Source organism: Hippocampus zosterae, chromosome 2 (assembly GCF_025434085.1).
Source record: "Hippocampus zosterae strain Florida chromosome 2, ASM2543408v3, whole genome shotgun sequence".
Classification (NCBI taxonomy): Eukaryota; Metazoa; Chordata; class Actinopteri; order Syngnathiformes; family Syngnathidae; genus Hippocampus; species Hippocampus zosterae.
This window is the reverse complement of record NC_067452.1, coordinates 22087490-22103235: the sequence shown is the minus strand read 5'-3', so window position 1 is coordinate 22103235 and position 15746 is coordinate 22087490. Positions and strand designations below refer to the sequence as shown.

At 42.5% G+C, this 15746-nt stretch overlaps 2 protein-coding genes across 4 annotated transcripts in view; one reads left to right on the top strand and one right to left on the bottom strand.

Moving 5' to 3' along the window:
- LOC127596313 (uncharacterized) overlaps window positions 1-15746 on the bottom strand; it is a 747551-nt gene that overhangs the window by 56029 nt on the left and 675776 nt on the right. The window lies entirely within an intron of this gene.
- The window catches only part of epha2b (eph receptor A2 b), a 29764-nt gene that overhangs the window by 4426 nt on the left and 9592 nt on the right, over window positions 1-15746 (top strand). The window contains 3 exon segments of the mRNA XM_052058583.1: window positions 13124-13279; window positions 13917-14258; window positions 14351-14481. Coding sequence (XP_051914543.1) covers window positions 13124-13279; window positions 13917-14258; window positions 14351-14481 — 629 coding nt within the window.

Below are 15746 nucleotides of genomic sequence, written 5' to 3'. Positions count from 1 at the left end.
TTCTGTCAGTGCATCATTCTTAGCTGCGGGGAAAAGTGCCAGGTGGACGAGGAGCGAGGAGGGGGCGTGTAGGAATGAGAAAAACTTTACAAAAGCGACAGAGGGTTTGTATTTAGAGGAGGGCTGTGATTTTAAAACAGAGACTGGAATGTAAAGGTAGAAGAACAATGAGGCGCTGTGTTTCCCGCTGACCTCCCCAGTGCATTCCTGATCCGTTTGCCGAAGAGCAGCCGCCTTCCCAGGCATGCTGGTCGTGCTTGGTGGTGGTGCTGGTGGGGGCGGGGTTGTCGATGTTGGGTCAAGACCTGCCATAAAAATAAGTAAACGCCACAAATCCAAGATGAAGTCAAATGGGAGCTGAGAGACGCATAAAGGAAGTTGCAGATGAGGGTGGAAATGTCTGCTTTTGCTCTCCAACTGCTCTTCAAACGTTTGAAGATGGCTCAGGTGCGCATTTGCTCAACAGGAAATCTTTCTTGGTGGGATGACTAACTCCCTTGATCGACTGCGGAGAATTTAATCACATTTCTAAACTGTAACTCATGTCTGTCAGCCAAATTGTTTGGAATGAAAACACACGGTTTATTTTGACTCCTACAATCCGTGACCGTCAACGTTGAAGATAAAGCAGACATTGGTTCAATGTTTATGATCACTCTTCATAAATATTTGTCCGTTTAACTTGGTAGCGCATTCTTATTGTCACAATAAGTATGAGTAACAAATCTTATTTTGAACATGTATCCAGTATAGTCTTGAAATAACAACACAGTAAAATAAAAATTTTGCGCGAGTATGGCGGAACCTGTTCCGTTCAACAAAATTCTCTGACTTCAGTTTTCAGCCTTTAGATTTGCATAAAAACCTTTCATTGCTGAATTTGAGCACATAACAGTATTAACTGTGTTTTGCCTTTTCATTGGCTTTTTGTGGGTTTTACTCCTAAAGAAAGAGCGCAGGGAGCTAATTGAAGATTTGCCATGATGTGCGTTTTTGTTGTTTAGATTGCTTTAGTTTCAAGTTGTCCGGTCTTGCTCGTTAGGTTTTGGTTTATGCCTTTTTTGTCAACTCCTTTTGTCAACCAATCAGCTGCTTCCAGCCACGCACATCTTATCCAGGTTGACCTCATTGTCGTGGCGATCTGGGACGCTGTACCGCTGCCTTCCTTGCTTTGCGTGACGAAAAGACTCGGTCAGACAACCCAAGCAAAAGCACCTCGCAGATCTTTCCGCTCATCAATTACAAGCACCCCCTAGCACTCCTTTTTAGCAGCTTCCTCTTTGTCATGAGTCATTCTGACTGTTTGGCACTTTGTATTTTTATTTTTTTAGCAACATTTTGTGTGTAACCCGGAAAAAAAAAATCACTTTCCAAAAATGTTGGTTATTTGGGGGAGGCTGCAATGGATAGTTACATTTCCATTCATTTCAATTGGAAAACATCATTTGAGATATGAGTGTTAGGAGTGTGGTCACTGAACTAATTAAACTCATCAACTCAAGGCACCACTGACATCCATTTGCACTCCCTGTCTCTTGATTTCCTGTCATGTTCCTTCCTAACCCATTAACCTTCTTACTACAATCGAGGCTCTTATCGTTTTTGAGATGGCACACAGACGGCCTTGGCTACTGGACTTTGGGATTGTGTTTAGCCCTCCGGGTCCTCAACTCATCAGACTCATCACACTTAATCCCAGGTCAAGGTTTTTATTTTGGAACACACATTGAGAGGTATTTGGACTGCAGAGTGCAGAATTAGCATCGTGGACAAGCTGGAGCCGTAGCTGGTTTCCAGTAAAGTGATTATTGCTCTCACAGAGAATTCCAGTAAACTATTTTCTGTGTCTCCTAATTTTCCACTCTGCCTCAGTGTCCACACTCATCCTCAAATGACGCAACGACCAAGGTTGACTTGTGTGGTGAGTGATGTGAATGGCTAGTAATTGACTTGGGTGTGTTTAAGTAACTACTGGTTTTGCGTTAATTTTCCTCCTTTGGTGCAACAACTACCTCTTCTCACAGACTATTGCTCTTTTCCCTCTGGTAGTATATTTATTTAAAGAGTCCCACCTCTGCATATTCTCATCTGTATTTTCCTGTGTTTAACGCAAAGACACACACTGGTGCCTAAGGCTAACAAGTTGCCAAACAAAGTTTGCTGGTTATTTTGGGGCCAGGGCGCAGGAGTCATGAATATGACACCAACGGAGTTTGAACATCCTTTGTGCGGCCCTGATGAGAACATCTGCTCACTTTTCCCCACCACATTCAAAGCAGCAGAAATGAAGGCTGCAGGGTAGGAAAGTTACGCCAAATCTCCGGAAATTGGGATATATTTTAAATTGGACCCTTTCCATGGCAATTAAGTGAATTAACTAGGAATGGAGGGTCATCTAATGGAACGGTATCATATTCAAGTACAAATAATCATTTTGTTTTGTAACAGGGAGACATTTATACAAAATGAGCGGTGGTGTGTCTAAAGCTCACTTGCATCTCAAATTTTGGCTCCCAACATGAAGCATAAAATGACTTGACATGACGACCCGTAGTCTAGTTCCTGACCTTGAAAACAACTGGAATCATGTAACTCTAGTGGACATGTAATTTTCAAAGCACAGAAGAGGAGACAATAGTGGTACCTTTTGACATACTGTATCTACATCCCAAATTGTGTACAATTTTGGGAGTCCCACCAAAACTGGTGAAAAATATTGTACTGTATGCCCCTGAACACCTCAGTTGACAAATAGTTTGGGCCAAAGTGTTTGAGTGTTATGAAAGGACTGAAGTCACACGCATAACCGAGCACAAAAGTTACTTATGTTTAGTTTTGGTTGGCTGCGACTTGGTTTTTGTTATGTTGTTGTTCTGCTGTTGGCTTGATATGAGACGGCATTCACCAACTTTTTGTGAACAAAGGTTTTTGATCACAATCTTGTGTGACTGGTGTTTGAATCAATTTAGCAAGAAAAAGCACTGAATCAGTGCATGAAAGCAAATTGCTTAGTTAGTTTCTTGTGCTAGGTGCTAGCTAGTTTTGTATGCATGCATGTTGCTTTTGAAGTGCTACTTTTCTCTGTGCTGTGTTTTAACTTTCCATAAATTCATTTTATACTTGGGTGACGGTTCATGTTTTAAAAAACATTTCTGATGAGGGACTATTTAAATAGTGTTTGGTTGCTTTTTGACTGCGATTTTGTAAGGATGCAACATGAACTTCCTTTTGAATGTTTTTTTTTTGCCCTCAAGGGATGTGATAGCTGTGGAATATAAGCAAGGCGGCTGTTTTGAAACATTCTGACAGAAGCAAGTGATTTGCGGCCTTTTTTTGCCACTTGTGTGTTTATAATCTCTTTAACCCTCTAAGACCAAGGTCTTATACCATTTCACTATATCTGTTCGGGCGTGAACATGGCCAATTGGAATCACTTGACCTGTGGTGGATGTCATGTGTCAAATCATAGATTTAAATCTTCATGGCGCTGATCATTTAGATACACATGTGCTCTTTTCTTTTTTTCAAGCATGGTTTCTTCAGATGTGGTGCCAAGGGAGAATCTGCCCGATCGGTGAGGGAGTCGCTTTTGAAATAATGGGAGGACGATAAAGTTGCTTTCAAGTCATGTCTTGTTTCCTTCCGTATGAAAGGTGAGACCAGGCTGCAATTGCTGCCCAATAATCCAGGAGGAAATGCACACCAATAAACTGATCGCTTTTATTGTGCTTTCTCTTTCAGTTGTGTAACAATTTGAGCGCTTGCGTGACAAAAAGTAGGTGTACTGTACCTGCGTGACTAAGACAAGCAAAAATGTATTTAATGATATGCTATGAATCCACAACAATGGAATGTTAACCACAATTTGGAAACATCCTTCTGTTGCTCAGTTAGACTGTCACGAACACTTGATGAAACATACTAGATGTTCCAATTTGTCCATATTTGTCTACAGACAGTTGCCATATGTTACAGATAAGTCAAAGATGTAGAGAGGAGTGAGCAAGTACATAGGGATCACATAATTTACATAATGCATTTACTGTAGCTTGTGATTGACTTTTGAACGTCTGCTGTCATCTCATATTCTAACCAACTACACACAGTAAATTCATAAGTGTCTAGAGAAAAAATATAATACACAGCCACACACACAGGACAGTCCAAACACTGGAAATTAATGAATACGTTAATGTATAAGTCAGCCAAAAGGAGGGTCTCAAAGGTAAAAGGCATAGCGACATATAATAGGTATTTATAATATCAGCAAAGTTATTTGTTTGTTTGTACAATATCGTGCTGAGGTTGGAATTAGATGTTTGATGGTCACATAAAAAAATGGTAAATGTGATGAAAATATTTACAAAACATTTTGTCTGCAGTCTTTTTGGAGGTATGCGTCTGTTCCTGACAAAATATCCATAATATTCTTGAGAGGTGAGGTTTTGGGGTGGCACAGTGGCATGCAAAGGGGCCACCACAAAAATATTCTCTCCAAACGCAGCATAGAACTGTGCCACGTAAATTTTCAAAAGACGTTCAGACAAAACACAAATCTAATGACCTGACAAAACAAACCATTTCAATGAAACACATCCGAGGCTGTTCCTGTGAGGATGAAATCTCATGGAACAAAAAACAGAGCCATTGCTAATATAGATTAAGTTACATCAGCCAGCACCGCTTGGCAAATTGTGTTGACTTGACAACACGCAGAGGCTGTAATCTGATTGAAGGGGGGTGTTGCACACGTAACTGCTAGCTGTGCAACCAAGTGAACATTGGTGGACAAATTCACAAAATTACAAAAGGAAATTTCCCTCAAATACCTCTGATGTTATATCTTGTCTGAAGTGAGGTTTCCAAGCATTGCGCTTGTTTTTCGTATAAAGTCTGTTTTGTGAGCTATATTGATGCGGTTGCACCCTTACAAATTGGTTTTGGCGGTGTTATTCTGTTAGAAGGAAAGTCGGGAATGTTATGTGTATGAATGTGTTCTCGTGGTGGCGGTGTGGAGACGAGGAGGGCGGGGGGCGTCCGTTCAATGCGAAACGCATTGTGTTGTTCTTCTGCTGTGCGAGGTGAGCTCAGCACTTTCCTTCCCAGTGTGTCATTCATCTCATTCGACGACAGCCAGCCACCCACCCGACACTGCCAACGGGACGACCGGAAACCGGAGGCCACCTAATCCCTGGTTGACTCTCCGACCCGTTTGGCTCAGGGCTTTCTATTGTGGCTGGCCACACTCAGCCACTTTCATTGATTTTTATTGGTGCATTTCATCAGGAAGTCGAGGAATCTGCTGCTGTGTCTGCCTCCTGACTTTTCTGCTCGTTCACAAAATTTAAGCCACCAGCAAGCTTCAGATTCAGATTCAACAAGTTTATTTATTTACATTCTCTTTTTATAGGTTTAGACTACTCAGTGCAATTTTCCTTTACCGTCTTTAAAACGTGTAACAAAAAATGTGGGGGCGGGGGGCTGTAGTGTGTTAATACTATTTTATTTTAATTGAGAATATTGATTTTTGTTACTAGTTTAGTCGTGGAAGGACCCGCTGTATTGGTCTATCCAGCTGACCTGAGTTGTTGCAAACTTTAAACATGATAGTTCATGGTAAAGTGTTACCATAGCTTGGCATGGGCCAGTATCACTGTTTCATAGTATCACAGTACAATATTGTAATTATAGCTCTTAAGTGTATGATTGGGTAAATAATCCCTTTTTTCCCCCCTAAATGCGCTCCGTACATAGTAAAAGTAGAAATATAATTTTTAATCCATCCATCCATAACTACAATCAAAATGTAAACAACAGTAAAACAACTTTTTCTTATTTCTTAAAAAACATGAGGACCTAATTATTTGCTCTTTTCCAAATGTCAAAATGGAAATGAGCCATGCTAGATAGCTGCCTCAGTTGCAAGTCTGTCGTATTTATTTGACCAGTTATACACAAGCTAACTCGGGTAGCTGGGTCATCTCCAGACAGGGATGTTGTACTATATTAATGTTAGCCTGCACATTTTGTATATCCTTCCTCTCCCAAGCCGTGGGACCCAAAAACGGCCATAAGAGCCTTACTAGAGGCCTCTCATGTCTTCGTATGGAGCATACTCTGTATTTGTTTTACTGGTCTGGTCTGATTTACAATAGACAACAGCTCGAATTCTTATCAACCCCGGTTCTTAGGTTCTCATGGACTGTTTTGGGGCCATTTTAGTCAAATTTCCATGCATCTTAAAAAGTCAGCTTTCGGTCGCACCAAGCCAATCCTGCTGTTCGTTCGTCCGCTTCAAAGGTGGCTTTACTTTAGAACATGTTTTTTCATCGGGTGGATCCAGCCACCTCCAGTTGTTGATGCTCCGAGAGTAGAAAGGGGATAAGATAATGGGAGTTTGTGTGTTAACAGCCACATGAAAGCCCGAGCGCAGTTGTGAAACAGATGTAATGCTCTTACAGCTGCTAATCCTTTCGGCTAATGGCCGACCCCCGTTCATGCACACGCTTCCGCCGTGCTCTACGTACCACCTTCTCCCACCTCATGGAACCTCCACCAACAGTGCCCCCATTGTTTCACTGCCGCAGCAGCCGAAATGCTAATGACGTGTTGTCACCCTGCATTCGAGCAGACTGACATGACACATTGCCGCGATAGTCAAGTAGCTCAGGAACGAAGAAGTCGGGCATAATGATTTACACGTTTATTCATTCACTGCGCTTTTGTGTTCCTTGGCCATGTTTCTCCCCTCCTTGCTGCGAACATGAGTTTGTTTTACTTGGCCAGCGGATCTCGGGAAGCCATGCACGTTTTAACTCACCGCTGCCCTCAGGCACACATGACCTTACTGCCAAACTCCATTGTGGGGGCTCCCCTGTAACACTTACGCCTCAAGTCTCAGGGGCGATTTCCCTTGTCAAGTCTCCATGTTAGCCATTCATCCATCAATCCGAGCATGCATTCATCACTGTCACCATCTCATCCATCTTAACTTGTGCAGACGCAGCGGGAGGGGCACATCGTGGCTCCAGCTCCTGGACCGGGAGGCTCCCAGAATATAACGGGCCCCTTGCACTCAGCTTCAATAAACAAACAGATCGGCTGGAGGCCGGTGGGGCCTCTCAAATGACAAACAGCACTTCACTTTAGAAAACGAAGGGGGCCGGGGGGGAAATGGGTGCCTTTAGTTGATCAGATATTTGGACTCTTAAAAGTCTTTTTGTTCGTGTTCATATCAGTAGTCTTCCTTGGGGTTTTGGGCCTGTGTCGTTGTCAGGTCAACACAGTTAAATTTCCCCCATCTGCACACTTGACTCAATGCTGCTTCTCCTCTTGGTCACGCTTGCTGTGTTTTCTTATGTTCATTGAACCCTTGAGGAAGGAAGGAAGTGCCGCGTCAGCCTCACGCTTCCTGCTTCCTGTCGTGTCCCGAAACAATCCGCCTTCTACGTGGACTCAGGAAGCTTCCTTGCGCTGTTGTCGAAGAATCCCCTTTGGTGAATACCTCAAGCGTTATCTACTCAAAGTTCCTCCCATTTATGCAGGGGTGGACAATTCCGGTCCTCAAGCACCGGTATCCTGGATTCTTTGTATGTTTCTCTGCTCCAAAACACCCGATTCAAATGATCGGCTCGTGAGCAAGTGCTGGAGAAGCTGAATAATGATGTGATGATCATTTGAATCCGGTGTGTTGGAGTAGGAAGATGTCGAAAACATCCAAGATACTGGCCAAACCTACTAGAAGAGCCAGGGAGAACACCGGTATTTAAGACAAAAAACAGAATTCGAAAACTGATTGCTGGAGGGAAGTGTTTAAATTGGGGTACCTGACAAACTCAATTTACATTCATGGTTTAGGGGAGCGAGTGCTCCAACTCTGAGATGCTTTGTGCTCCAAGGCCAAGACAAGACACCGAATGTAAGCCCTGGGTGGTATAACCAAAAATGTAAGATTCACAACGTGCAATGTGTTCACAATATTTTAGTCGATTGACTTGGGATGTGGTCGTTGCAATCTTGATCCACAGTTTGCTTTTGCTCTCGCAGGGATGTCTTCGAGCAAACGTGTTGAAGTGACATATGGCTCAACTTTTCATTTGCTCAACTCATAGATTCTTAATAATCCAAAACAAGCTTGTGGTGAATGTGGAGGAACACATTTCTCACGTTGCTGTCTCCACTCACACCTTTAGTCCTCATTTGGTCTGTCAGATTTTATTTTTTTCTCCAAGTCAGGAACGCTCTGTGTCACCTTCTACAAGTACTGCAGCTTGGATTTTGGAACTTCAGTCTCCATCTTATTGTAATTTAACACCAGAGAAGTCAGGTTTATCCTCTCCATGACTCACGATCACACCTTGCATAATTAGAAGTGTAACACTAAAAAGGATATGGTGTGAACCGGTGTTACTAGCAATTATTCAGCAGTACCTCATCATTTTGAGGATTCAAAACCATTTTAGCCGAGGAACGGGCGACAGAGCAGATAGCAACAGAAATGGCGATACACTGTATTGAAAGAGTCACAGAAAGGCATAGAAGTGGAAATGTATTGGTGGATTTATGGATGAAATACCTCTTGTGAATTTTGCCACTTAGCTCCTTGTTAGAGAACAGTAAGTCGTGCAAAAAGTACTGAAGCAAAACAGTTGGACAAGTGCATTCAGCAGTTCAGATTAAGTTCATCTATTTAAAGGTTAATGTGCATCTTAGATCCATCCTGAAGTTTCACACTTTTATATACGCTCCTGCTGAGGTAGTTGACATATACGTTGTGACTAAAATGCATTGTTGAAATGTGGTTTCATAAGCGAACAATTCTCATCGCTGTAGAAAAAGTTGTTTATCTTCCATTTGTTGTTTTATTTCGTATGCATGTCAGTAGCAAAACCCAATGTTTGGTTTTATTTTGACAGTTTACGCCTAAAAACGTTACGTGATCAAAGACTGAATTCCTTCTCATAAATTGAAATCATGGAGACGACAAAGTCAGAAGCTTTTTTTCTGGTCCTCATTGGAGAAAGAGTAGCAGTGCGGCTTTGTTTTGGTTGGGACCTCCTGTTGCGTGGCATTTACCGGAATGCATCTTGATGTGACTGGAAGGTCGAGCAAGACGGCAGTGCAGACGAGAGTCCAGTTTGCCTTTTTTTTTTTTCACTTGCCATGTGGCATTTGGGCAACTCCCATCCGCAGGGCCTTTCTCTCTGTTCGCACTTGAATGGTGTGGCATTCTCCTTGCCTGCTGCTTGCCAGTGAATAGCAATGTTAATGGCTTAGCTGGGGAGAGGGGAGGAAGGAATTTGGGGATTACGGGTGTGGAGAGGTAGAGCTATGAATGCGAGTTGCGGGCAGCAGCTGCTTCCCCTTCTCAATGCTGGAGTCAGGTCTGCCCCGTGTCTTTTAGCCCTTTCTATCAGTCCTCCTCCGCAAGATGCTCTGCTCCACGCCGTGGCCTACCTCGCTTGGCCTGGTTAATAAGTAGCGAAGCAGCTGGCCCAGGCAGAGAGGAGCTTCTGTCTTAATGGCAGGCTTGAATGACGTGCCAGCGCATTCTTTTCATGCAAACTAGTTGTCTTTGTTCTTCCGCCCAACCTTTGAGTTAATGCGCACCTCTTTGCAGGAGCTCGCATTGATATTATACGGCAGGGCTGAACAATTCATCGAATTCAAGTCATCGTCACAACGGATCACGAGGCTTGAAAATAATGATTTTTCGATTGAAAAGTAATTTTGCGAATCAATGACAATGAATGAGGAGTAACAGTCATTTTAAGATGTTTAACTTGCCGTGTCTTTATTAACAAAAAATCCTTACATGAAGACAGCTCAAGAGTAAACAGTTGGCAGAGTAAACTGTATTCACTGTTGATTGTTTTCATCAATTAAGGTAAAAAAATGTATATGGTTCAGTTGTTTGATAATACTCCTCAATAGGATTTTTGAAGACTTAATCTAGTTTAGGGAATTAGTTTATGAGATTAAACTAGATCGGCGAGATTGGTTAAAATGTCAGATAATTGTACTTGTTTTCTCAACAGGACAAATTGGCCCAAATTACCTCACTCACCTTTTCTCAAAATTGACCTAAAGTACAGGGCGCATAGGTTGTGTTTACGTTGGGCCTCAAATGTAGCTGCAGCCCTGCGCCGAGCCACTGACTTTTAACAAGCCGGCTGACATACGCAAAAAGTGCGATTAGCGTCTCATAACATCGGTGCAGAAGACAGCTAGTAGCCGAGATGACTTATGTGACCATCAACACTCCACACACACGTCACATTAATACGCTTCGGTTTGGAAGAGAGGCAGACTCACAACGAGCAGGTCTCACTTCCCCCGGGCCTGCTGCGATACTCGCCTCCTGCGTCCGGCACAGATGGAGCAGAGGCATCTCAAGTGGCCACTCTGATGATTTTTTTTTTTCATGTTGGGAACGATGACAACGTGTATCTGGCCTCAGGAGTTAGCATTCAAGGATTTCCATTACATTTGGCATCTCTGCATATTCTCAAATAAATTCCCATTTGCAGATTTGTGTTTCATTGTGTGCGATTGATTCGCAAAATGCTCATTTTGAATCGCCAACTGTGATGCAAAGCTGCTTATTTGAAGCCTTTTAGGACTTCAAGGTTACAAGACTTAAGGACACAATATTCAAAACGCAAAGGCTGCAATTTATGAGATCTTTATTTTTTTTATGGTTGAGATACAGTTTGTGTTAGGTAGATGAAGTGTCTGAATTCAGGGATTAACTAGCCTTTATTTGAGCATACACTTAACGCATAAAACCAAAACATTTTTTGAATAACAAAATTGGTTGTTTTGTTGTAATATATTTCATTTCTTGCTTGTGTTTGTTAAAAAGCAGAACTGAATATGCAACTGCAAATGCAAACCTGATTGGAAAAAGTCTTACTTGTAGATGAAGTTTACTCAACTGAAAATCGGTCTATTGGGTCTCTTCTTTTTACCAAACGAGTTCCTTGTGTTCATTTTCACCGTCTCACGTTTTGGTCTCTGCTGTTGCTTGGGTAAACTCGCGGTTCAGCGACTAGATGAAAGACGAGTTGAAGTGGATTCATCAACAAAGTTTTTGATTATTTATTTTCCAGCACAGTACCTCCATCCCCAACCTTTTTTTTTGTATCACTGACTAAGGTTGAAGGATATTTTGACAAATACAAATGTTTTAAAATATAACTCACCTTTACGCTGGTTATAGTTTGTAGGAGTCCTGCGTATGTTTCTCTGCAGCAAACCAGAACTCCTCCTCATCTGTTTGATATAGAATACTTTGAACTCCCTCATATCTGCTGCCGTCGCCAGACTGTCACGCCGGTAGCAGACAGGCGACACTAAAGTCTTTTTTAAATTGGCCTATTGGAAGACGACATGCCAAAAGTGCATGGGGAGTCGATTTGAATGGTTCAACATTGCAGCGGACAAGTAAAGTTGACTCGTGGTCTAACATGTTCATTTCCAGTTTTATGCCACCTGTCCGGGGCTATTTCAACCCTGCGGCATTCCGAGTGGGATAAGAGGCAACCCGTGTTAAGAGCAACATACATGTACATAGAAATGCAGCCAAATTGACGTGAACAGGTGACCGGCAAAAGGCACAAGCCGCCCATGCGAACATGTAAACGTGCCATGGTGAGAGGACAAGAGCAGCAGCCGTTGTCGCTAACCGCTGGCGGAATGTTCACGGCCAACAGAGTGCTCTCTCATTTTCACTCTCTTTTATACCGTGCTCTCTGGCACATTTCACGCCATATTAAGTTCAGATTTCAGCATGCCGACACACGGCGAGGCGGGCGCGCTACCTGCGGTTCTGGCCACTTACTGCTGGACGTGTGAAAGCAAGTGTCACCTTATCTGAGCCATATGCTTTCAAAAGCATGCATGTGGTGTGAGCGGGGGGGGCGGGGGGGGGGGGTAGAATGTTGAGTGCTCTTCATTCAGCACTGCTCCCCTCTGTTGCTTTTAGTTGTATTTCTTTTTAAATGTGTCGGATAGGAAAGATGACTCCATTAAAGAAGTGAGAATCAACACACATAGTGAGCACATTAACACACTTGGTGAATCCAGTTTTCTTCACTGGCTTGCAAATTTGAGCCTTATCTTGCACAGCAGCACTTTGAAACAGTAATCCATGCCTTGATGACATGTCAGATGGGTTATTGTAAGCGGAGTTTACTTTGGAATCAATGTCTTGGTTGAATTTGCTGCTATTCATCTCTTGACTGGAACACAAAAGAGGGAGCGCCTGACTCTTATTTTGACCTCCCTCAACTGGCTGACTGTGCACTTTAAATTTCGTATTCTGATTTTGCTCTTTCTTTTCAATCTCGAATCGGGTTATTCCTTAGCTTTCAACAGAGTATGAGACTTTGAACCATGATTTTAGTGTTTGTTACCATTAGTTGTTACCATTTTGTTTCAAAACTATGTTAAACTGTCTTCCGTTTTGATTTTTTTTTTCTCCATAGCAGGAGAAACCTGCATTGAAAATGTCACAAGTCAGTAATTTGGTTTTTAAATTCCCCAAATAATGCCATTAAAAAAGGGTGAAACAATTACATTATCATACACAATTTCCTGATTGCACACAGGCTCAAAGGTTCCTGTAGAGCAGATCTAGATTGCAAAATCTAAAAATAACACACACGTCTTTGGCCATGTCAAATGGGAAATGAATTGAACCATGATGTTGAAGCTTCAAAGGGATGCCAGTGTTCTAAGTATGAGTGCAACTTGTAGCCTCCCACTGTACTCGTCTTCCTGCTGTGGAATGTGGGACGACTGGTTGCGTTTGCTTTGAGAGGCCACAATTTGCTGTGTTACAAGAAGCAAAGCGAAGAAGTATCGGTAGCAGTGTTGCAGAGATGGAGAGTTGTAATGACTTGAGTCAACACTGCACAGCCCCCCGTTTTCCTTCTCATATCTGTCACCTTTGACCGGTGTCTAATGAAACGTTCCACTGAAGCTTGCTCTTACACACAAGAGGTAAAAAGTTCACGGCGCTGGCGCAATCTTCAAGGAGGTTGGACCGCCTGCTTCTGTGTCGCACGTCAAGTTTGCCTCAAGTCACACTTGCAAATGTCTTTTTTTCTCTTCCGTGCAGAATGTCAGCCCGGCTTCTTCAAAGCGGAAGCTTCTGTTGAGAAGTGTCAGCCATGTCCTGCCAACTCCCAAGGGCCGGGCTCCGGGACTTTGTTCTGTTCCTGCATGGATGGCTTTTTTCGGGCCCCCAACGACCCCCCCACTGGACCGTGCTCAGGTGATGACACGCCCTCATCTCCTTTTTCACCCCACCAAGTGTAACCTTTGGCTCATATGGACAGAAGTATCGGGAACGGAAATGCCTTAACGGACCTTACTATGTGCAAACATTTAAAATGAGAAGGAAAGAAAATTGCTCGTATTTTGACAAACTCATACTAGAGATTTTTCAAGTCTCTGAAGCAGGTGTCCCAGACAGATGGGCTAGGTGAAATTGTGAGGTTTTCGCCTAGGTCAGTCTCAAGCACGATACGAGTTTAACAAGGTGTACGTTGGCTCCCATTGCAATAAAATGTTGCTTTTTACTCCAGAGGAGAAAGAATCTGTTATACTGTCTGTTTAAAAACGCATGGCTTAAAGGGTTGTAGCAAATCGACACAGATGCTTTACATTAGCCTTCTATCATGTTCTGCAGTGTTTAACGTGAAATGGACTTTGTAAGAAAAAAATGTCCAATTGACTTTGTTCGTATCTCATGGCACCATTTTAGTACAATAAATAGTAAATCACATGTAAATTGTTAAGTATAAGCTGCGTGCAGCTAGGAAATGGACGTTGGACAGCTTCTTGACCAAATTTTCAACACCCCACGTTCTGTATTTTAATATCCTTATTCTTATTTATCCTACGCTCAGGCCTCCCCTCTGCTCCCAAAGACCTCATGGCCACCACCATACAACTATCTGCTGGAAAAATCCTCCTCTCCTGGAGTCCACCAGATGACAGTGGAGGCCGGACGGACCTGACGTACAGCGTGGAATGCCAACGCTGCGAGGGCTCCTCCTGTCAGCCGTGCGGGGACAAGATCCATTATGACCCATCCAGTAACGGCCTGACCGACACTAAAGTGTCAGTGAGCGAGCTGGACGCTCACCTAAACTATACCTTCACCGTGGAGGCTCACAGCGGAGTGTCCATGTTTGGCAGTCAGGCAGCGCCTTCCACCAGTGCTCTCACTACCTCGCTGCGCTACACAGGTGATGACGGATGCTGGCATTCTGTAGAGCATAACATGTCCATTTTCCTCGAGCTGAAAAAACAAACTGAAAAAGTCACACTGTGTCCTCAGATCCCCCAAAGATCACCTCCATTCGAATGGTGGAGAGAACGGCCACCAAGTTGTCCATCTCCTGGGACGTGTCTCCTCGACAGCGCTTCCAACTTCGGCCCTTCCGCTATGAACTAACCTATCGCAAGAAGGTACTTTTGTTCTCACAATTAAAATTACGCACAAGTATTGACGGGTGGCAGATTGAATCACTCTTTTCCATTTTGTATGAATTAAAGTCAAGGATATGCAGATATAAGGCAGATTCTTTGGGGTTTGTTGAAATCTATGTTATTGCGCACCGCAGTGGTAAAGTAGGTTCGACGTGATATGGTGAATAAAGCGCATGACTAATACTACATGGTCTTGAAACAGTAGTTTTATTGTGACTGGGCTTAGAAATCCAGAAGCTTCCCATGGGAAGTTGAGCCGAGGAATTTGGTCGCTCCGCTGTGTATGTTGGGCACGTTCCACGTCGGGAGATTGATGACAATGAATGTAACTGTTAACTGGACCTTTGAAATCATTTAACCCATCAGTATCATGAATGGTGACCAGCACATTCAAAGAGAATACAGAGCGGGTCGGCCCACGAATCGTAAAAATCCCCATTTAATTGACATTCATTTAACCCTAACATTGCTTTAAAAGACATAAGAGTACGATAAACGATGAAAAAAGGGGTTTGCTCCCGCTAAAAAAAAATAAAAAATAACAATTGAAAAAAAATCTGCTAATATATAATACTGTACATATTCAATTTAAATCATCCTTGATATATATTTGTGAATAGTACAAACAAGGTTCCTCCAGTGAAGAGAACGAACAAAACATAAATTACGAGGTGGTTTATCAATCTTTTCAACTACTGTGCTGTTTATACTAACACTTAACACATCAAAATTTTGCAGATTTCGTATTATGGAGATTTGTCTGAATTCTTGACTATTCTCTCTTCGAAATCTTTTTTTTTTTTCAGACCTGCAATTGTGTCCAATACATGTCACCTGCCAGATGAATGGGCTTTTGCATTATCATTTTTTAAAGACATTTGTGAATCAAAATTGAGCTAAGTAAGCATTTTGTTGCCATGCTTCCATTTAATGGCCATAGTATCCATTTGGCACACTAACTTTAGGATTATATTTTCGACATTTCGACCTTTTATACGTATGCGCAAAAAAACCCCCACCACACAAACACTTAGAATTGTTTTGGGGGAGTAGGGGGGGATTATGTAGAGCGACTAGCAAGATGCAATTTTTTCTAAAACCACCACTCACTTATAATAATAAGAATACATTTGATTTATAAGCGCCTTTCAAAACACTCAAGGACACCTATCAATCAATACAGGAACATGATGGATGAATTTAAACGTAGTACCGGTATGTGATTTTAAATAAGTGGGTTTTTA